General features: G+C 37.1%; 1 protein-coding gene across 1 annotated transcript in view; it reads left to right on the forward strand.

Moving 5' to 3' along the window:
• The window catches only part of gpc1b (glypican 1b), a 67,465-nt gene that overhangs the window by 39,158 nt on the left and 5,654 nt on the right, over positions 1-22,653 (forward strand). The window contains exons 2-5 of the mRNA XM_037681670.1: positions 5,612-5,770; positions 16,849-17,082; positions 17,847-18,010; positions 22,375-22,540. Of these exons, the coding sequence (XP_037537598.1) occupies positions 5,612-5,770; positions 16,849-17,082; positions 17,847-18,010; positions 22,375-22,540 (723 nt within the window). The remainder of the gene's footprint in view (positions 1-5,611; positions 5,771-16,848; positions 17,083-17,846; positions 18,011-22,374; positions 22,541-22,653) is intronic.

A 22,653-nucleotide genomic window follows, 5' to 3' on the forward strand; every position in this document is an offset into this window, starting at 1 on the left:
ACCTGCTAAGTGAACACGACAGGCTGCTGCTTTCTGTTAATGCCACTGACATTCACACTCTTTGGTTATTCATCAACCATAGGGACCTGCATATTTCTCAGTGTGAATGTGGGAGTGAAACAGAGAAAGGCTAAGAGAGAAGGAAGAAAACAAAATCCAAATATATGTGCGCTGTACGTACATGTCATTCAGTGATTGTCCTTTCAGAGGACACAGTCAAGCATGTTTCTCAGAGCTATGCTAACTTAATTACTAAACCTGTTGTAATCCATCATGTTCTTTATAAGCGCAGCCCCCTTTTAGAGAGCTACAAAAGCATTTGATTATTTGAAAATTCTCATTGACCCTGCAAAAAGGTTACAGGCAAGGGCTGTTGGGCTGAACATTTATATTATGCATGTTTATCCACTCAAGTTTGTTTTAGTTTGTCTCTCTTTCTGACCCACTCACATTCTTTATTTCACAACATCAGAAATTGCCAATTCTAATCCATTGTGTTCTATAAACAATGGCAGTATCACTGATGTTCCCAAGGGTGATGCTCTTGTATCTGGCATACATCTGTTGTAATAGGAAATGTTATACATTACCAAGAATACAAACATGATCCATAAAGGTTTCATTTACTTAGAAGTTCCCTGTGCCTTAGAGAGAATTCTGTTAGTTTTGTCGCATTTGTAAAAAGCGACTTTTTTACATTTACATTACAAGGCAATGCATGTAGGATGTGTGAAGAAATGCACAGCGAAGGACAATGTTGCATAGAAGAGTAATCAGAATCTCTGTGGGAAGAACAGGTTTTCTATCTCAGCAGAAAAGAGATGAAATGTATATACAACAGCTCTTATTTCACTAGCACTACAAGTTTAAAAGTTTCTTATTCACCCCTCAGTAATTATTACATAAACCACGTCAATCTGCATTGTCCTATTCTTTTCTGTTACATTCTATTTCCTTTCCACATATTTGCTCTGCTACTAAATTTCACTCGAGACTTTTCCAAAAGGCTGGACACTAATCATGATAATCATAACCAGAGCTGCTCAACTCTTACAGCGTAATTTTAGTCCCACTGTTTGGATCATTACATTGATCATTTGTCTCTCCTGTAGTTTTTCTGAGCACCTTGGCAAACTTTTCCCAGTAAAAAAAGAACCATATTTTTTTGTTCTGTGAGTGTAGAGAGTTACTCAACTATGCCACTAGACAAACCAGCCTCAAGGAGGTCAGCATGTGAAGTCAGCTGACCTCAGAGGTAAAGTGTTATAAATGTGTTGTGCGGCTGCCACCTAGTCTGGCTCAAGAAAGCTATAAATGTGACTCTCTGTGTGGCTCACCTTGACAGACTGAATATCCTGGGTCTATAGGTGAGAGCTTGAATAACCTGAGGGTCAGTCACTGTATGAACATTAGGAGTATAAAAAAAGGCCTGATTTACACATGGTAGGCATGTAGGGTGGCGCAGACTCCACAGTGCTAGCTATAAAGAGCATTTGTTGAATTGGTATGTGAATTTCCAGTGTGTACAGTTGGTATATTAGACGTGCCAACTTCTGATACCAAGAAGACTACTTCATCTTCAGTACTTCATCTGTTTAACCCTAATCCACGGTTCTGAGAGTTTGTGGGAGTGTCCTAGTCCACGTGTATGATTGCTGGTCTTCCATGAATATTTTCACTGGCATGGACAATAATCCACCTAGCTGTGGATACACACACTCTGACCACTCGTTGGATTAGGCTGCTAATCCCTTTGGTCCCACAGCACATTTACTGCATAGGAACACACACACACAAGCGCACATTGTGGTTTGAAACTCATCAGTTATGTAATGTCAGTCATTACCAGGAGCTATTTGTTATATCAGCATGATTGCACTCATGCCATCTTACATAGCTAGAAACCCTTTTAGTCAGGTTTGATGTATGTTCTTTGGTCGAGTCTTGCTTTTTTCTATTTATACATTTATTATTTTAATTATATTTACAAAAAACATCATTAGTCGTACCCCAAACGACTTCCAGCATCATATTTTGCAGTTTGTTTACACTCACAAACATTGTTCCCACTTATAAATGTATAATCGTATGCCTATGGCCAAGAGTTGCAGTTCATGGCAATAGTTATGTAACACTTTTGACCTAAACACAAGTAAAATATGAGAACATCATAATAAGCCTGTATCCAACATGATGCCAATTGCTAAAGCATGGATGCATGACACCACTTTAACTAGAATTGATTCAGCTTCGAGCAATACAGTCAACATGATGAAATAATGATCTTGCCTGTGATTGTGTAACAATGAACATGTACTTTAGGAATATTGCTTTGGATAAATTATACAATACGTCTTGTGGGCGCGCAGTGCTGCAAAATAAATAAATAAACGTGTCTAACTGTAATATGAAATGAATATTCATGAACATACTGAAAACTGAACAAAGCTAAACAAAGGATAAAAGATAAACAAAAATAGGGGTAGAATCTGAGCCAGTGGGATAAATAGGAAGGTAAAACAACCCCTGAAGTATGATGGAATTTTAAAACAAACTTCATTTCACATGAAGGGACTGCTGTTTACTTTCCTATGTAATTTTAGTGACCACACACTTGATTGAGACAAAACTACACTAAGCACTGCAACAAGAGTGACTAAACTAGACAAGACCTCTATTTTCTTCTCAGCCTCCCAGACCTGTGAGACTCCGAGGTCTTCCTAATTTCCTGTCGCCCTCTGGTCTCTCTGTGTTTCCCACCATCTCTAAAAGCCTCAGACTGTCAGTCTCTCCCATGCTTCATCACAGTGTGCATGACCTTATTCTGCCTTTCCAGATTGCTAGGAGCCTTCCTCCCTGGTGAACAATGATAAGCTAATGGTTGGGGGATTTAACAGCCATATCTGTCAAAAGGAAAAACGGTCGACATGATGGAGGACTGTTGAGGGCTAAAAGTGAAAAATTTGTTTCCTCAATTTTGTCCACGTGAACAGATTAAACGTTTACATAGGAAAGTATTTTTAGAACAGGGTCTTACCTGATTGGTAATTTGATAAGCACAGAGTTGAACACCCACATCAGGGAGATGGCCCTGATAGACCAACCCTGTCCTAAAGGACCACTAGCCTGCATGTGTGAGATGTTTCTCTGCCCCAGCACACCAGATTGGCATCAATGAGTGATTCAGTCTTCTGCAGAACATGAAGATGTAATTCATTTATTGATTAAGGTGTGTTGAAGCATGAAAACAAGTAAAACATGCAGACAGTGACCCCCAAGGACCTGGATTGGACACTCCTGATCTACATCAATCGCACATTAGATGAAATGTGGATTTTTTTTTTCATGATCATCTTTGTGTTGGTGTGTTGCAATTAAGACTGACTGAATCTTTTCTGCTGATGTCATCAATTGCAAGAATGAGAGTAAAAGAACAATAATTAGCCATAATATTATGACTATCTAGTTTTGAGCAGGTTCATCTTTTGCCTTCTGATCAGCCAGGGCACTAACAAAGAACATTTAAGAGTGTCTTGAAGTGTCCTGTCCTTATGAACAATTTATCCTTTGGGGCTTGTAGTTTGCTGAGTGACGTTTCTGTAAAATGGGTTTGATTTTAAAAGCACCATCATAACATTAACAAATATATGGAAATTTGAACGCAAGAAGAATACCTTGTTGCTTTAATCCTTATATAATTTCTAACTGGTATTTTCAGGGTCCACTAATCTACACTGATAGAATGTGGTTTACTGATGCTGTCACCTAAAAAGAAACAGGCACTCATAAATACTGCAGTTTACCAAATTTAGCAGATGAGACTGCTCTGTCTGTAACAAGAGCTGATTTCTAGGTTAGCCAGCTGGAAACACGATGCTTCGTTACGGGTGACCTTTCTCGCTGCATTTCATTATTTAGGCAGAGCATCTGACCCTCTGAAAATAAATGTTTCTGTCAGGCTGCATCTGGAAGGTTAGCTCCTGCTGCTGTTCATGCGTCAATGAAAACATCAATATTTTTTGCACAAATGTCAAAAGGGAAAGCAGCGATCATGCTACATGGGAAGGTGTAATTGATAAAAAAAAAAAAAAAAATACATTTACACACTGAAACCGAAGGGGCTGACAGATAACAGCGGACCCACAAAGGTGCAGTGTGCTGTGTTTTAATGAGTCTCGTCTTTTTTTTGTTTTTCTTCCTCTTCTCTTTTGTACTCCCAAGGTTTTCACAAATCACGCAAATTTAGCATGGTACAAACTTTTCTCATGGTGCTTGTGGGTTTGCTATATTAATAGTGAGAGGATGTTAAGAGACGCTTAGTGTCATTTTCTCTGATCTGGTCAGCCTGTTCTCGATGTTTGTGTTTGAACAAGAGAATTGCCTTTAATTGCACCACTTCAGACTTGCACTCACTGACACTTTTAGAGGACTTTTTTTTTAATCTGTTCGACACATCATCGGTGAAGTACAAGGATTCTTGTCATGCTCTCTAGCTGCATTGTGTAACATAGCCGAGGTGGTGGGAAAAGATGAGAGGAGAACACTGATCATTTCATGCTACAGCTATAGCAAATGAAGCTGACACACCTCCTTGTAATACAAGTCAGAGCACAGAGGGTTCACAAGTTTTGACAACAAAAAGGAAGACAGCGAAATCATCCCTGTTGATGTGTCATCTCATCTTGGAGTCTTGCCCTGAGTTAAAGTTCATCAAGGTGCAGAATAACAACAGCCCTAGACATGTTAGATCATTGCTCGAACACCCATGTGTGGTTACAGACTTTGCTCGTCTTTCTGCAGACCAGATGAAGCGCAGTCGTGTGAGCTGACATCTTAATTAAACTTTTCAAGACTTGTCACAACGTTAGATGTGTACAGTGAGCTGTAAACCTTTCATTACGCTGGGGCTTCGAGCTGCTGCTGAAACTGTCTGCCTCTGGAATAACTGTACGAGCATCTTGAATGATTTTACTATTATAAATTAGACTTACTGGTGCACTCTGCACTGATTGTTTGCAGGTTTAAAAGAAAATTGGGGTACAATGTCTTATCGAATCTATGTTCTCTTTTGAGTCATAAAATAAAAAATAACGACTTGAAGGCAAATAATGTTTTTTTTTTAATCGGATTTCATATTTTTACGTTTATGGGCTGAAAAATATTCTGATTATAGAGTGAAAATATTTTCATAATTTGCACGCTCAAAACAACAAATCCTTCTTTTTCCCCGTTTTTGCATCAAATGTATGTATTTTTGTAGGTTAGTATACATTTGTAGTAGAGCAAAGTTAGTCTAAGTTGCATGTTTAATCTGAGTAAAACTACTGTACCCTATACGCTCTTACACTTCATTTCCCTGCTAACCCTGTGATCCCATTCTCCAAAAAGTAAATTTAATGCTAATATCTGTTTCTGATTCTGACAAACCATTGTGGATTTCTGCTAAGTTTGGCCTAATCTGTCAGTTCAGGTTGATTTCAGATGTACAAACTGTGTTGTTTTAGGATTACCATCTTTGATTAGGTGAATGCAAATATGTCCTTTTGATGTTCTTTCTTTCTCCACTTATCCATTTTGTCTTCTCATCTGTCTCTTCTTGTCTTTCTGCCAGGGGAGCATCTGCACATTTGTCCTCAGGGTTACACCTGCTGTACCAGTGTCATGGAGGACAACCTGGCCTTGCTGAGCAGCAGGGAGATGGAGGCAGTTTTAAAAAACACCAGCCGGTCCTTACAAGTCTCGCTTGCTGGACAGCGCAAGGCCTTTGATGGTGAGATTTAGCGTCCGTGATAACGTGTCAGGTGACCTAGAGGATGTGAATTTGAAGGACATTCTATGTAAAGTGTATTTTTTTTATTTAAATGTTGACATGATAAAAAAATAAAATAAAATCAGATCTAAAGTGCGGTAGTTACACCAGCTAACAATGAAATCAGATGAAAATATTTATAAAAACAAACCATTGTCTAGTTCAAATGGTATAAAATCCACCCTGGGATTCATACAATCTTTATTTTAGAGGTCACTGAATATTGTACGCAATTATTGCACAGAGGCACATGCACCCCATACTGGCAACTTTATGTTACTGAACTCCCACAATTAAGGCTCTGACATTTTTACACCATCGAAGGCACACATGATTGATCAGAATAACTTTGTAAAATAATCAAAAAAGTATTTGGTCTGAATTTAAAACATAGGTCAAATCACACACACACACACACACGCCCCGCCTAATAAACTAGTACCACCTTTTAAATGCAAAATATAACCCACAAAAGACCCCACAGAGGAGAGCTGCTAAAAGAAAAATGAAAAACATTGGTAATAACCGAATCTTTTAATAGGTTACTCAAAGGATCTAGTACTGTACTGCATACTTCAACAATACTTATTGTATATAATTACTTCACTCCCAGATAAATAAAGAAATTAAAATTAGTTTTCATAAACACGGGAACAAGATATTAGTTTGGGGTTCAGTTGCCATTTTTAATGACATGTTACACTTTTTTTTTGTTTTATACAGTATACCAAAAACACATAAATCATAATCTGAATTTAAACTGGTTTAATGGCTGTGACAAACATCAGTACACGTGCATCAAAAAAAAGAAATAATTTTTTTTTTTAAGTTAAAAAAATGTCAATCATTTCAGAAAGTGAAAGTCATATATTACTATAATTTATTACACATAGAGTGATTTTTTTTCAAGCTTTATTTAATTGTCATTTTGATGAATATGGCTTACAAATAATGAAAAAAAAAAAAAATTAGTGTCTCAGAGAATCAGAATATTCCACAGCCATCTTCTGGTACATTTGTCAGTGTGGGCAGGAGTCCAGTCCTGCTGGAAAATGAAACCATCATCTCCTTAGCTTGTCAACAGAAAGAAGCACAAAGTCTCTAAAATGTCCTGTAGATGCTGCGTTCAGGACTTCAGAAAACACAGTTGACCAACACCAGCAGAGAGCATGGTTCTTTGTTGGGGATGACAATACCTCTGACACCACAGTAGAAATCAAAATTTAAAAAGAAGTAAGGAGGAAAATAAATACATGAAGGTGAAAAGCAAACAAATCTCAATCAACTACTAATCTGTATTATCTTAAAAAGCTGGGTTAACTAATTAAGCTCAGAGTTCCAGTTGAAAGAGTTATTATTACAGACTGGTCAAGAGGAATGAGTGCACAAACAAGACACCTTTTTATTAACTGAAGTATTACACAGATAACTGGCCTACCTTGATTTACAAATGACGTGCAAAATTTACTTTCGTCTGAAAAGAGGGCATTGGACCACTGAGCAAAAGTCCAGTTATTTCTCTCCTCAGCAGATAAGATGCTTATGATTTATCTGGTTCAGGAGTGTCTGGACTTGATGGATGAGACATTTGCAGCCCATGTCCAGGAGCTAATCAGCTGATCATGGTGTGACATCAGGATTTTACAATATTGCATTTCTTCACAATATTCTACTTTTCTGAGACATTGACTTTTGGTTTTTCATTATTTGTAAGCCATAATCATCAAAATTAGAAGAAACAAAGGCTTGAAATATCTCAATCTATGTGTAAATAACTTATATAACAGGAGTTTCACTTTTTGAAATGACTGACAATTAACTTTTTCACGATGTTCTAATTTTTTTTAGATAAACTTGTATTTGAAATATATAAATTTGTCATGACATCATGTTGGATTTATTTTGCAACGCATCAAGTGCCAGTGATGTCTTTTTATTGTTTGATCATTTATTTTTTAAAAAGGGCAATTATCTGTGTCATAACTTACTTCAGTTAATAGAAAAGTGTCTTGTTTTTCCACTTATTCTTCTTGACCAGTCTGTATTAACAGCTCTGTCAGCTGGAACTCTGAGCTTGACTAGTTTACCCCAATCTTTTCAGATAAAACAGATAAGTAGTTGATTGAGATTTGTTTGCTTTTCACCTTTATGCATTTCTTTCCTCCTTCTTTCTTTATTTTTTTTTATTAACTGCAGATGAAATCACCCCAACAAAGAACTATATATACATACACAAATCATAACACGCTGCAAAACACCTACATGTCCAAAGTTAGTATAATATGTTTTATTCAATGGATGTAAAATGTTCTATTTGTCGGGCAAAGTAATATTGTAGTACACCTCAGTGAGCACAGCTGAACAAGACAATCAACAGAAACACACATGGTGCAGTCAGCTGCAGTTTCTAATAATTTTATTGTTTTATGTCCACACAATTACAAAGCGTTTAAAATCAAAGCACAAAAATGATTTATCGTTTTGTCTCACAAATCCTTTGACACCGGTTTGTGTTCATAGAGGTTGCGAGACATGTCACTACAAAGTTTTAATAACTTCTGTTGCTTTGAAACCGAGAATTAATTAAGTTGTTGTTTCTTGTCGGTGGTAAATCACTTATAACTTCTACTCTTTGTGTTTGTCCTGACATCGCTTCACTGTATTATGGGAGAAAGTGCATGACGGTGCTGAAGTTAAAGATTGGTGTTTGGGATGTTTGGAACAGTTTCAAACACTTTTTTTTCCTGATTAAAAACTATAATTTTAACATTTGCTTTACATTTAACATTACTTGTCTTGTCATTTTACAAATTGCAAGAGGATGGGAGAGTTAGAACAGTTTGTATCAACCATCAGAAAAGAATGTCTTTATTTTTTGGATGTGGTCAGCTGATCATAAGTTATGGTTTGTCAAGCCAAATGTATTCAAAATTATTTATAAATGCCACTAACCACCAAAAGACAAGAGGCAGACAGTAATCTCATAAACTAGTGGATGAATTTTAATATGTCATGAAGACAATAATCTTTGAATGAACAGCTGATTTTTAAAGTCAGTCTGAACTCATGATTAGCAGCCACAGCCAACTGAGCTTAAAAAGACATAAAAATGTCAATTATTCAGCCACTCTGTAAAGATGTTGAGCTAAAATTTGATGTGTTTGGATCTGAGAGTCATTCACAGCACATAGGCCTAACCAGGGATTGCATGCAACGTTATTGTCAAGGTTTTACCAAAAAAGCTACAACTACGTATGTATGTACGTAAATATATATATATGTAACCCTAAAGCATCAGATGGAGATGGCAGAGGTGACAGAGGGAGAAGCATTTGCTTCTAGATCTGAAAACCATCTGCTGTAAGCTGTATCTTTGAAAAGAGCTAAGAAATAAACGAGAGTTAAATGGACCATGGTATGTCACATTTGCAGCCACATAAATGGCAATTTGTCTGGATTCAGCCATTCCTGTTAAAAACATCCTGTTGTTAGTTGTTTAAACTAAAAAAGAAAGTAACTTACGTCAGGCTGGACTTGTTGAAAAACTGTCAGCCCTTTAAAAATGATTCAATTTGTTAGACACAAAGCGAAAGCCTCCTCCAAAAGAGTTAAACATTCCCAGCTTTTCATCCATATTCTGAAATCCTTTTTTATTTTTCTGACCACATGACCATGCAGTGACATTGTACCATGTTTCCAGTCCCCGCACATCTGGCTGCATTTAGCAGGGTGTGGGCTAACTAGCACCATGTGGCTAAGTGCAGGGTGTTACTGTTCCAGCCCAGTCAGGCTTGGCCCTTCTGAGTCCTGAAACTTTGGAAGACGCACCAAATAAAGCCACAAATTAAAGGACCATCCTGTGCACATACAGGCTCAGGGTCTGAGAGTCTGCACACAGTATAAGTATGCAAATGTGTGTTAATATGCACATCCGTAAGGTTAGAACTCCCTGTGTCCTTGGAAGCAATTGTTATAGTTTTACCTACAGTAAAGTGTGTTAATTTGTTTGTCTATTACTGTACTTGCTCTAACGACATTGTACTACATAAACATCAAAACATGTAAAAAAAATACAAAAAAAAGACAAAGACGTAGAGCGAACAACAGAGTGAAAAGAAAAGACCTAGTACGAAGAAAACAGAAAGAAAACAGGAATGTAAAGCAAGGATGAAGGTGGGAAAAAAGAAAGCAGATGGCAGAAATGGACAGTTACAGGCAGATGATCATGGAGGTAAAAAAAAATACAAAAAGAAATGGAAAGTCAACAAGGAAAAGTGACGGAGGACACAGAGCGATGGTACCAGAGGGAGTCGAGTGTTAGATAGCAGCCAGGTGTGTTAGACAGGCAAAAGCCTTAAACCTGACAGGTGGTGTTTGGCCTGATAGTGCCATCACTGACAACTGGATATGTGTGCGAACACTTTGTGTGCTTGTGTGTGTGTCTGTGTATTGCTTGTGCATAAGTCCAAATCGTGTTTTACTTTGTTTGAAAATACACATATTTACTTCAAAGTTCAAAGATAATCCAGGTAAAAAACACAACAAAACAAAGCTCAGTCAGGTCATCTGGACAGTCTCGTTTGTTTTTTTTTGTTGTTGTTGTTGAGACATTTTGTCCTTCATCCAAAAGAATTCATCAGTCCGAGGAGCTACACAAATAAAAAATAAATAAAAAACTGAGTTCCACAAGCAGCAAACTCATATTCATTCATTCAACCTTTATTTAAATAGATAAGTCCCATTGAGCCTCGAAGACTCATTTACAAGTGAGACCTGTTTGGACAGACAATAAAAAGTGGTGAAAAATTACAAATAGGGTTTGGAGACAAAAAAAAAAAAAGAAAAAAAATCCTAACACGCTCTTAATTTTTGTTTTAAGGTTAACAGCACGATAATGAAAAAAATAAAAAAATCTCGCACACTAGCACATAATGACACCGATATTACGCCGGGTACACCAACCTGTTTGCTGGTGATAAGATGGTTTCTGAGGCCATAGCTAAAGTGGTTTAAAACATCAAAGAGCTTCAAGATGTTCAAAGTTCAAGTTCAAAACATGAACTTTGATGTTTTGAACCACTTTCACTATGGCTGCCTCAGAAGAGTCGATGGGGGAGAGCGCAGACTCCAGAAACCATCTCATCACCACCATCAAACTGGTTGGTCCACTATGGGAGTGTGCTGCTGGTGGGACTCAGTTTGTTGTGGCTCCTCAGACTGATGACGTCCTTTGGATGAAGGACGAACCATCTCAACAACAACAACAAAAAAAAGTAACCAACCAGAGGACCTGACTGAACTTTGTTGGACATATATTTACTCTTTCTATGATAAAAAATAATAACCCATGAACAAAACTTGTGCTTGACTACTTGTCACTTTTGGCTATTTGCCACATTTAATGGTATGATCCTGCACAACTGGGCAGAAAATGGCAAAGCCCTGTTTAATTCTTAACCTATTAATCAACAAAGGGTTTCCTTTTAAGTCCATACTTGAAAATAACTTGACCCAATAAAACTGTTTTTCAGCAGTTACAAACTGTTTAAACAAACTTGGTATTATTTCATTAATAAAACTAACATCTGGGAGATTCCATTGGACGTTTAAGTATCACAGCACCTGCTATTGTTTCACAGAAAATGAGGACTGAACTTTAAAAGAAAAAGGATTTCTCCATCACCTGACATTTATTTATTTATTTATTTATTCACTTTGGGAAGGATAAAAAGTCAAAGTGTTGCAAAGCTTTGCAATACACAGATCCGTCATAACATAATGCGTAAAATCCCCAGCACTTCTTATAAGCAGCCCACAGTTACACCACTTGGGTCTTTATAATTTTGAAAGAGTTGTTTTAGCTAGCCTAGTAATTTTTCCACTTCCAAATCACTAAATTAATGCTTACAAGGATTGGACACTGTGGCACCATCCACCTCTGTGTAATTTTCAAATAATTGTATTCACTCCCATCTCCTTCCTCCCGAATTCTAATATCCTGCTTTCAGGGTCACCTCTAATAATGTCATGAGAGACAAGGACATCTGCTACTACAGGGGTGCCTGATTGACTTATTTTATCTGCATGCAAATCAGCTCCGTGGGGACATAGAGTACACTGGCCTAATTTCACCAAATACACAATTCAATACACGACTAATGGCTTTTTTGGAAAATGAAGTGAAAGTATGACAAACTCAGACTTGTAAATGAGAGGTATACCATCTGAGAAATAATGGAAGTGGAGCAAGCCAACGAAAAAAGAAGCCTAAAATGACAGTGAGGGTAAGGAGTGGCGTGAGTTTTAAGAGAAACAAGAAAAGGAAAAAGCTGACAAAGGAAACCAGCTGGATTAAAGAAGAAACAGATATTGGTAAATGGTGTGTAATGTTAGCCGGAGGATGTTTGAGAAGGAACAAAGAGAAAGTTTCCACTCAGAGCCTGCTGATAATTGGATTGGGTGAGCGGTGTGTTGACTTGTTTAACATAAGACACCTTTTAATGAAAACTAAATTTTTACTAAGATTGTTGCAGTGCTCCTAGTCTGTGATGTGGTGTTTTTGATTCAGTCACACTCCGAGGAAGTCTAATGGCTCCCAGAGAATCTTTTAGTCAGGATAAGTCAGGATTTGATTCTGCCTGTTGTGTTCTTTTTTTTTATTTCGTTTGCTTTGCAAAACCACACAAAGCTAAAAAAACTGAGGTGTTCATACCGTTTGTGTATTCTTGTTGTGACCAAACCGTTTTATTTTATGGAGTTTCCGCTTCTATGTGCAAAATCTTTATTTTAGCTGTTTTGTTTGCAGTTTAAACCGCAAATGTCTGAATCATTAATAAAATTGGATTTTTTTTTTCTGTATATGAATATGTATTTTCATTTAATGAGATTCAATGAGATTTCAAGGTTATGGGCGCTTTATTTTATGCCTGGTTCATATTGAGTGACATGTAGAAGACATGAGACGCTGCTTTGGTATGGAGTGGAGCTGTGCTGGATCTACTGGGAGACAAGGCAGTAATTTTCAAATGTTACCATTTGTTTTCCTTTATTGCTTAAAAAAAATCATCATGCCAATATGATTATTAAATAAGTGGACACATACGATAAAAACATTCACAAAAGAAAGTCATCATGGCTGACCCTGCACCACCTCTATTGATTTCACTGCTGAATGTATAGATGAATATTTATAACATTTCTTGAGTAGATTCTCAGTCATCCAGGACATGATAAATAAATAAAATGTGTTTTTGTTTTTCACTTAAAAAAGAAAAGAAAACTGTTTTAATGCATTGTATGTGAATTTAAGGCTTAGTTTAAAACCCTGGCATTTAATTCAGTTTCCTACTTCTCTTTTTCTTTGTGGTTACAACAATCTTATAATTCAAAATAAAGGCATGTCCATAACCTAGATCAAGTATCTCAATAAGTATTTTTAGTACTCTGGATTATTCACAACCAAGCAAACATTTCATCTGAAAGAAACCAGAGTAGAAAGTGAGGCGAGAGCAGACAAGTCATTAAATAACTGGATTGTTTTCTTTCTGAGTCATCTTTTTATCGTAATCACAGCAATTTGTGAACGCTTTTTAAATTGCCAACTTTTTATTTTCTTCAACAAAATCCTAACTGACCCAGTGTACAAATATGTGGCACAAGCATCATTCAGTACTTATCTTCATGTGGGAAAGTACCACATAATCACTTAGAACTATTGGCAGCTGGAAATATATCTCTGGTACTTTAGTCTTGCACAAAATATTATGCCAAAAACACAAACCACAGGCCAGAGCTCAGAAAAGACCGAAGTTAGACAGACTCCAACAGAAACAGACCAGACAAGTTAAAGGATGTCATTTAAAGCTTAGCGTCGATTTGTAAAACACATGGAGACAGTAGAGGACAACAGAATAAATAAATACATTGACAGATAAATAAAATACTTTTATGCTAAACAAGGATTTGTGCGCACTTGATTAAGCTTGTGCATATACATGTGTTTAGCCTAAAAGCAGCGGGCTTAGACAAGTACAATAAAATGTTGACATGTCAAGGTGGTCTGGATGTGAAGCTCAGAAGTGATTACAAATTAAATCATTAACTTCCGTCATTAAGGCATGCATGCCTCACTTAGCTTGCTTTAGGTGTGTATTTAACCCGCAATATCATATAAATGTATAGATTACACCCTTATTATTGTCAGTGCTTTTTGTTTAAATTATTGAAGATTTTATGTATTTATTAATTTATTTTGTAATATATGCAATAACTGCTAAATCCTCCTAAAATAAATTCTCCTCCCTTGCCTCTAAATTGTGTGTTAATAGTCAACCAACCCTTCTAATGCTGGTGAACACATGGACACAGAATACCTAATTTATATATTTCATATTGGATGGAAAGCAAACAAAGAATAGGAAAGAACAGTGCAATGGCATTTAGTGGTTGCCTGTAAGTAAAATAAAAACCTCATCAGAATAACAGTAATTTACAGGTCTAGTGAGTAAATGTTGAATAGAGGAGGGAAATGCCAGAAGAAAGCATCTGTGAAACAAGCTGGCTACTGTTTAATGAGTAGGAAAGCAACAGAGAGAGCTACAGTAACCAACAAGGCCGGTGCTTAGATTAAACCACACAGATGGGTCAGTGTGAGCTTAGCATATCAAAGGATTATGTAACTCAAAGGCTGAATTTGTCTTTATGCTTTCTATACTTGGGTTTCGACTCCTTAAAAACTTGTCTTTCTTTTTCCTCAACAGTTTATTAAGAATGAAGCTGTTATTGAAATGAATGACATTTTTTTAATGTAAGATTCTGTGTGAGATTAAAAAAAAAACGTAAAAATATTAACGACAACAACTTCCTTGTGCAAGAAATTCTACTTTTCTTCAATATTACTCATTGCTTGGAGACAAAGGAGCAGCATTAAGACTTTTGCATACCTCTGTGTATGTGTGTATGTGTTAATTTGTCTTTACCAAAGTAGCTTGTGAATTACTCACAAGATTTTATTGAAATTTTCAGAAAGTAATCAACCACTGATTAACATTTGGAATGAGTCTGCTTCAAGATGGTTGCCACAGCAAAGTAATCTTAGCAAACACAAAAAATACTATAACTCAGTCAGTTTTAATTTTAAATGTCTTAAATAGCCAATGTAAAAAAAATATTATATTTTAGTGCATTTTACAGTTACCAAATTCAGTTTGTTGTACAGCTGAAAGTTATTCACAACCCACTCCATGCACTAAAAACAATCAAGTTCAAGTTCAAGTCAACTTTATTGTTGTTTCCAACACATGTGGTACATGAGGTGGAACAACATTTTGTACACAGGGTCCCACTTACACTCAAAAATAGCAAAATATAAAGTATAAAAAGAAACAGTAAATAAGTATCTAAGATGTACATTAAGATATATGCTAAGTAAATGTTAAACGGTACGTTAAAAGATCTAAGATATACGCGAAACACTAATACAACAATACAACACAACATCAGCCCGAACATGAGTCTGAGGTGAGCAGATATCTTAGAATGAATACAGCAGCATGAGATAATCAGCAGCATGAGATAATCAGCAGCATAAAATCACCAGCATTGATAATCAGCAGCACAGATACCACATATCACCAATTAACGTGTCATTACAGTGATTGTTTTTCTTCTTTTTAATTTATTTTTCTTACAGTGATTATCCTGGTTATGGATTTATGAGTCTAAGAAATTCAGGGTAGAAGCTGTTCCTCAGTCTAGTGGTTCTACACTTAATGTTTTGCAACCTTCTGCCCGACGGGAACAGGGCAAAAAGTGTGTGTGCTGGGTGAGTGGGATCCTTCATGATGCAGGTGGCCCTCTTCCTGCATCTGGAGGTGTAGATGTATGTGATGGTGGGGAGGCTGACTCCAACGATCTTCTGTGCAGCCTTCACCACTCTCTGCAAAGCTTTCCTTTCTATGTGCAGCCTCCATGCCACACATTGATACTGGAGCACAGGATGCTCTCCACTGCACACCTGTAGAAGGAGGTGAGGACTGAGCTTCCCAGACCAGCTCGTCTCATCCACCTGAGGAAGTAGAGTCTCTGATGAGCTTTCTTGATCAGGCTGGTGGTGTTGTTGCTCCAGCTGAGGTTGTCATACAGGCGCACACCCAAGTACTTGTAGCTGGATACCATGTCCACTGCAGATCCTCCTATGTTTGGTGTGTGTGGGGAGGGGGACCTGTGATATTTAATAATAATTTTAATAATAATATTTAATAACCCCTGATAGATGCAAGAACCTGCAATATTTTGCAACCTCGCAAGCTATTACATGATGCTATTTTTAAGGTTTAACCAAAATGGCTATACTTCTGTCATTTCTTAACATATGCTGATCTTAGTCTAAAACAGGCATGAAAGTCAGTGGGGACACATATTTTTGAGCTGGACTGTCATGCACCTAGCAGAATGACTTTCAGTGAGACCTCATTCATTCATGATATAACCCACAAAATAAAATCAAAAGTATAACCATTGGAAAGCTCTCTACTGAATAAAACCAATGTAAAATTTGAGTAAATTGGGTGTGAACTTAGTACGGTACTTTATTTTTCTAAACCTCTACCAATTTTTATAACTCCAGTACAAGGACTTCATATTGTACATGATGATGTTTTCAGCCTTAACATCTGTTAAAACAGTGCCATTTTCTAAGATTATAATTTGATTTGCATTGAACCACATTTTATATCATCACTCACCTAGCAAGTATAAAAACTACACAACTTTAGAATAAAATTGGATTAATAATTTGAATTCTCAGTTCTGATTTTGCCGGTTGTCTTTATTGGTACCGACTTCTTATTTTTCTTATAAATCTAGGAAGACACGAACTTTATGTAGAGTCAAATATCTCAGCTTTAGATTTACTGCCAGAATGCCACAAAGTTCACATGCAGAGCAAATCAGTGAAATAATACATGTGTGGTTTCTGCCAGTGAGAGTCATATGCACTTTCCATGGTTTTAAAACCTTTTTTTTTTCATGTTTTTCAGGCTACGCACTTGAGATGCTGAACCGCTCCCTGATTAGCCTTCAGGAAACTTTCACTTCAACGTGGGGCCTTGTGTATTTTGAGAATTCCCAGGTTTTCTCCGACCTATATCAGGATTTATCAGATTACTACAAAGGCTCTACTACCAACGTCAACATGGAAGAGGTGCTCAATGAATTTTGGATCAAGCTGATGGAGAAGCTATTTTATACAGCAAACAAGCCAAATTCAATAGGTAAGACTGTGCAATATCAAAATATGAAGCAAGTTCAATTATGGCTAAATGTTTCATTGCTAAAATGTGATTTTGTGTGGTAAAATATGCAAATACACAACTGTCAATTTTTTCAACACTTCATTTACAGTTTTATTTTTTTCTGTACTCTGATTTTTATTTCATTTCATTCATTTAATGCTGGCAAAGCAATCACTGAAAAACTACAGTTCAGACAAATTTCATGGTCTATTTTAAGTCTATGTTATGCCATGACATCATACTTGTTTTTCAGGTTTTAGGAGTAAAACAATGGAAAACAGAACAGTTTTGCTTTTTTTCTCAACTTGTGATTTAGTACAGCTGCCTCAGGGGAACACAAAAATAAACCAGACACACTTTATTTAAAATATCTCTGTTTCAGTGCACTGCTTGAAAACACTTCACAGCAACATGGCAACAGTAACTCTCCCGTGGCTCTGATGGGCTAATCACAACTCTCCCACTGTGCTCACAGGATTAACATCACATTGATTGGGTTTTCATTTCCAAACTACTTTTCTTAACTTGCAAAACCAGTAAATAAGTAAAATTAATCAAGTGGACTGAGACAAATTGGGCTCATAAGCATGTTCCTATTTGTGACAGTGTCTTTGAAGTGATTTAAAAAGGATGTGAAATCATCATTTATATCAAATTAAAATCAGAACATAATTATTTAGTGGCATCATTAGAATTTTCCTCCAAAAAAAAATCTCTTATTAAATGTGTCTGTCAACTTACAGGTGAAGATTACCTGGACTGTGTGTCAAAGCAAATTGAAACGCTACGACCTTTTGGAGACACGCCCCGTAAAATGACGCTAGAGGTCACGCATACGTTTGTGGCGGCACGTTCGTTCCTTCAGGGACTGGTGATCAGTGAAGACGTGGTGCGCAAAGTGTCACAGGTACGATCTCGCCTCTTCAACAGATGGGCCTTGTCTCCTGTTTTCAATTATTAGTTTTACTTCAAAGTTCATGCCCAATAATCCAGATAGAAAACCCAACAAAGTTCAGTCAGGTCATCTGGTTGGTATCTTTTTTTTTAAGACGTTCCGTCCTTCATCCAAAGGACTTCATCAATCCGAGGAGCCACAAACAAACTGAGTCCCACAAGCAGCACACCCACTTTGGCTATGGCTGCGTCAGAGGAGTCGATGGGGGAGAAGGCGGGCCCCAGAAACCATCTTATCACCAGCAAACTGGTTGGTCCACTATGTGGGTGTTGCTAGTGGGACTCAGTCTGTGGCTCCTCAGACTGATGAAGTCCTCTGGATGAAGGACGAAATGTCTCAACAAAAAAAAAAAAAAATGTCCAGATGACCTGACTGAACTTTGTTGGATTCGTTTTACATGCTTCTTTTTACTTCTAGTGTCCAATTTACTGCAGTGCAGTCTATGCAACTCTTTTTTGTAATATTACTGAGCCAAAGGGTATGCATTTTATCTCCTCTCTGATCTCCCTTTGATGTAAACATTTCAGCACACACACATTCACACAGATCTGTTTTTCCCACTCCACATGCAAAGCACAGAGCAGCGGCAGATTAATGCTGGTACAGAAGTGAGAAGCTCTGTAAAGTATGGCCTGTGGTGTGAACAATCAGCCCCCAACAACAACAGTTAATGTCAACTCCAAACTGAAAAATACCTCCCCATGCTTCAGGAAACTTATTATGTCCCTTGAGAAATGGTTCTCTCTGTACATAAGACAAGAGTGAGGTTAAGATTCATTGCAAGACTGAGAAATTGTTTCAAGTAGGTCTTCGGCTTTGATGCCCCATAAAAGTATCTCTTGTCTGACACTGTGCCAGGAGAACAGTGAAGAAAATAGACTGTTAGAAATATACAGTACACAAGATTAGTAATGAGGTGCTGCTTCAAAATGTGTTTTCTAATTAGTTTTGGCTAAATAGTACAAGGTTTAGATGAACGAAGGTGGTAAATGACAAATATTAGACAAGATAGTCCAAACTTTAATTTAGGAATTTGTCAAAGGAAGTATTTGCATGATTTTTCCCACTTTTGAATTAATTTATGTGTTTTAACTGGTACTTTAGAGCTAAAGTCATGATTCTCAGTTCATTTAACCATCTGACCAGCTGTAAGTTCTGTGTGTGGAAATGTTGTCATCTGTGCCAGCCTATGGGCCCAGCAGGTCCTTCTGCAGATAACAACGTGCAAATAAGTGGAATTAATTTTTGACACATAAAACGCAAGTATTTAGAAGTTAAAACAAAACAGCATCTAAGAAGTGAATACCGGTATAAGTTGTGTGTATGCTCCAAATATTGTAAGAAAAGATGGCGGCATGGTGGCTCTGTTGGTAGAGCTGTTGCCTCTCAGCGAGAAGGTTGCTGGTTCAAATCCCAGCTCTTTCTGGGTGCATGTTCTCTCCATGTATGTGTGAGTTGTCTCTGGGTACTCCAGTTTCCTCCCACAGATAAAAACATGCACGTTAGGCTGATTGGTAACTCTAAATTGTCCCTAGGTGTGAGTGAGAGTGAATGTTTGTCTCGTTTGTCTCTATGTGTCCCTGTGATGGACTGGAGACCTGTCCATGGTGTCCCCCACCCCTCGCACAGTGATAGCTGGACATGGGCACCAGTGACCCCCCATGACCCAATTAGGAAGAAGCAGGTAAAGATAATGGATTGATGCATGGATGGATGGATGCATGGATGGAGGGATGGATGACAAAAATGCAAATGGTATTTTTTTTATTGCGCATTCTAAAATAAGAGCATGTTGTTAAAGTTGAAGACGTGGTTTCTTTTGAAAATGTATTGGGGAAAAAACCCAACCATTGAGTGGTACGTGGCAAAAGTGAGACAGAAAAGTTGATCTGAGCCAGAACTTGCAGGCTCTCTTTCCAGCGCAGCGATCGTTCCTCCCTTGTTTTGCTCCAGGCGTTGCCAGTCAGAGTGTCCTGAACTGTTTCTGGACAGTTTTATTCCCATGGGAAAGGAAATAGAGGAAGTAGGCCATGAGTCACATTGCTCATTTGAATAGCAAGAAGCCTAAATCGTCTCTGTAGCACGACAGGGAGATATAGCGTTATCGTTCTTACTCATTACAGAAGGAAGACAAGCAGGAAGTCAGAGAGAGAAGGATAGAGTCAGAAGGTACAAACAGGTGTGAAGAGAATGGTGAGGAGGTGAAAAAGGAGCATGGGTTTCAAAAGATCTGTTGAAAAGTCATACCAAAAAAATCATCAGAGAATAATTCCAAACCTAAAAGTTTCTTTTACCATCTGTTGGGAGTTAATATTAAGAAGATCAGTTTGTGTATGTATTTGTGTGCATATACTGTTTACATGAAGGAATTTGCCTTTGTAAGTATTCGAAACTCCCTATGCCTTTGGTTATTTAATAAAACTTTAAAGTCTGCAAAAGCTCAAAAGCCAAGACTAAAATGTTATTTGTTTGAGTCTATGAAAAAGAGACACTTAAAGGAAAACATTCAAGCTTTTTCTTTAGGCTAAAGTGAGATTGATAAAACTACAACTAATAAACCGTTTCCAACCAATTTAAAAAGTTATTTAAAGTTATCTAAAGCTATTTAGTTATTGGATTCAATTGCCAGTTTTCTTCTGCATTTATCAAGCAGATGTGAATAGAAAAATGTTATTGAAAATTGTAAAAATAATTACAAATATGAAAAAAAAGTGTGTTTTGCATATTTGCCAGCATGATGGCATCTTTCAAGATTTTTCAATTGATATCATACACAACACTAGAAATAGAAGTAAGTAAGAAAATAAATAAAATATATATATATTATATATATATATATATTTTTTTTTTTTTTCGTAATAAAGAAAAATATAAATTCTACCATACTTAGGACATTGCAAGCAATGTAGCCTATACTGCCACCCTGTGGTCTACAGTTCAAAACTAAGCTACTTTAGTTTGTGTGCTCAGTCACTTGTACATGGGTACTAAGATTTTTTTTTTTTTCCTCATCTTACTGTGTTGCCTTTGTTAAGTCAGAAAGATTTTCAACAGGCAGTTTTATAGGCACCCGTTCCCTTTTTTGTGCTTAACCATTTTATTGAAGGCGATCCAAATCCACAACAAACTTTAATGGGTTCTTCTTTTGCAGATAATGTAATAGGAAACTGGTTACTGTTAGTCTGTTTTTATTAAGACTTTAATTAATGTAACCATGGGGTTTGAAGCTTCAATGTGCTGTCCTCTCTCATTTTCAGTCTCCCAACTGTACACTCCTTTTTTTTTTCTTACTGTTTCAATAAAAAGCAATCATCTGACTCACCTCTAGCTAATGAGTGTTGAGGTATTGATTGAAGGAATGGAGAAAAGAAGTAGAGGCATGCGCTTCTGACTTTTATGTCAAAATCTACCTTGGGAATGTGATTTTCTTTCTCTGTCATTTGCCTCACTTCAAAACTGACTTCTTTTTTTTTTTTGCATGAATAAGGTATTTTTAAAGAGATGCAAACTAAAATGGCATAATATTTAATATACAAATAAACTTTTTATAAGTTTAGACTTCTGTCATAAGTGACATGTTTGCACAATGTTGAAAGTATCCCTATCTTGTCTTCCTATTACATCACTGTTGTTACCCTTTGTTCATTGTATATTTACCCAAATCTGGTTTTAACTGCAACTATGTTGTTTGAGGAGGAGTTTTCAGGAAAAGCGTCAAGCTGGCCCAGATGTCAGCTTAGAAGAGTTTTGTATGCGTAGCTGGGCTTGTTCCATCGCTCTCCTGCTTTTTTGCAGATACACACCCCATACTTCTTGAGGTTTTGTATGCATAGCTGTTCCCTCTTGTGAACACAGCTTACTGGTATTAACCCAGTTTCACTTTTCACGCACGAAGGCCTTTTTTCCCTTTGGGAGCAGCCTGGAATATGGAGAGAAACGGAAGAAATGAGGAGAACAGAGCGAGTAACTTGGAATATTCATATCAGTGTCTGGATCTTTTTATCACATGTAAAATAAAAAGTTTTTTTTTTTGTTTTTTCTTCTTTAGTGGTTTCCAAGGAAACGGTGCTATAAGAAAGTCTGGTGAAAACTAAAAGGTCAGCATAGGAGGTGACTTCCCACTGATCTGTGGGTGTTTTCACCTCAGCTGAGAAATACACTCTTTTTCAAATTGAACACTTTCATGAAGCCCAAGGTCTCATACAACAAGACTTAAAACAAACAAATAAGGGATCAATTTGTTCAAAACCTACACAATAGAACTTTTTTTTTTCAAAGTATACTGTAGGTTAACTTTTTCCTGTGTCTTACCTAAGGTTCAGCTAAGCAAGGACTGCAAGAAAGCCATCATGAAGATGACCTACTGTCCCCACTGTCATGGCATGGTCTTTGCTCAGCCGTGTGCCAACTACTGCCACAACGTCATGAAGGGCTGTCTAGCCAACCATGCTGACCTCAACCCTGAATGGACCCGTCTAGCAGGTTGAGGCACAAACATGTTCAAACATAGATTAAAGTGATTGGTGTATTTGTTTTATTTTTTTCTTGAAGAGCAGTTAGTATTTATGAGCAGTCAGTATTTTACCTGCAGTAGA

Source organism: Nematolebias whitei, chromosome 9 (genome assembly GCF_014905685.2).
Source record: "Nematolebias whitei isolate Nwh7 chromosome 9, NemWhi1, whole genome shotgun sequence".
In the NCBI taxonomy this organism is placed as follows: domain Eukaryota; kingdom Metazoa; phylum Chordata; class Actinopteri; order Cyprinodontiformes; family Rivulidae; genus Nematolebias; species Nematolebias whitei.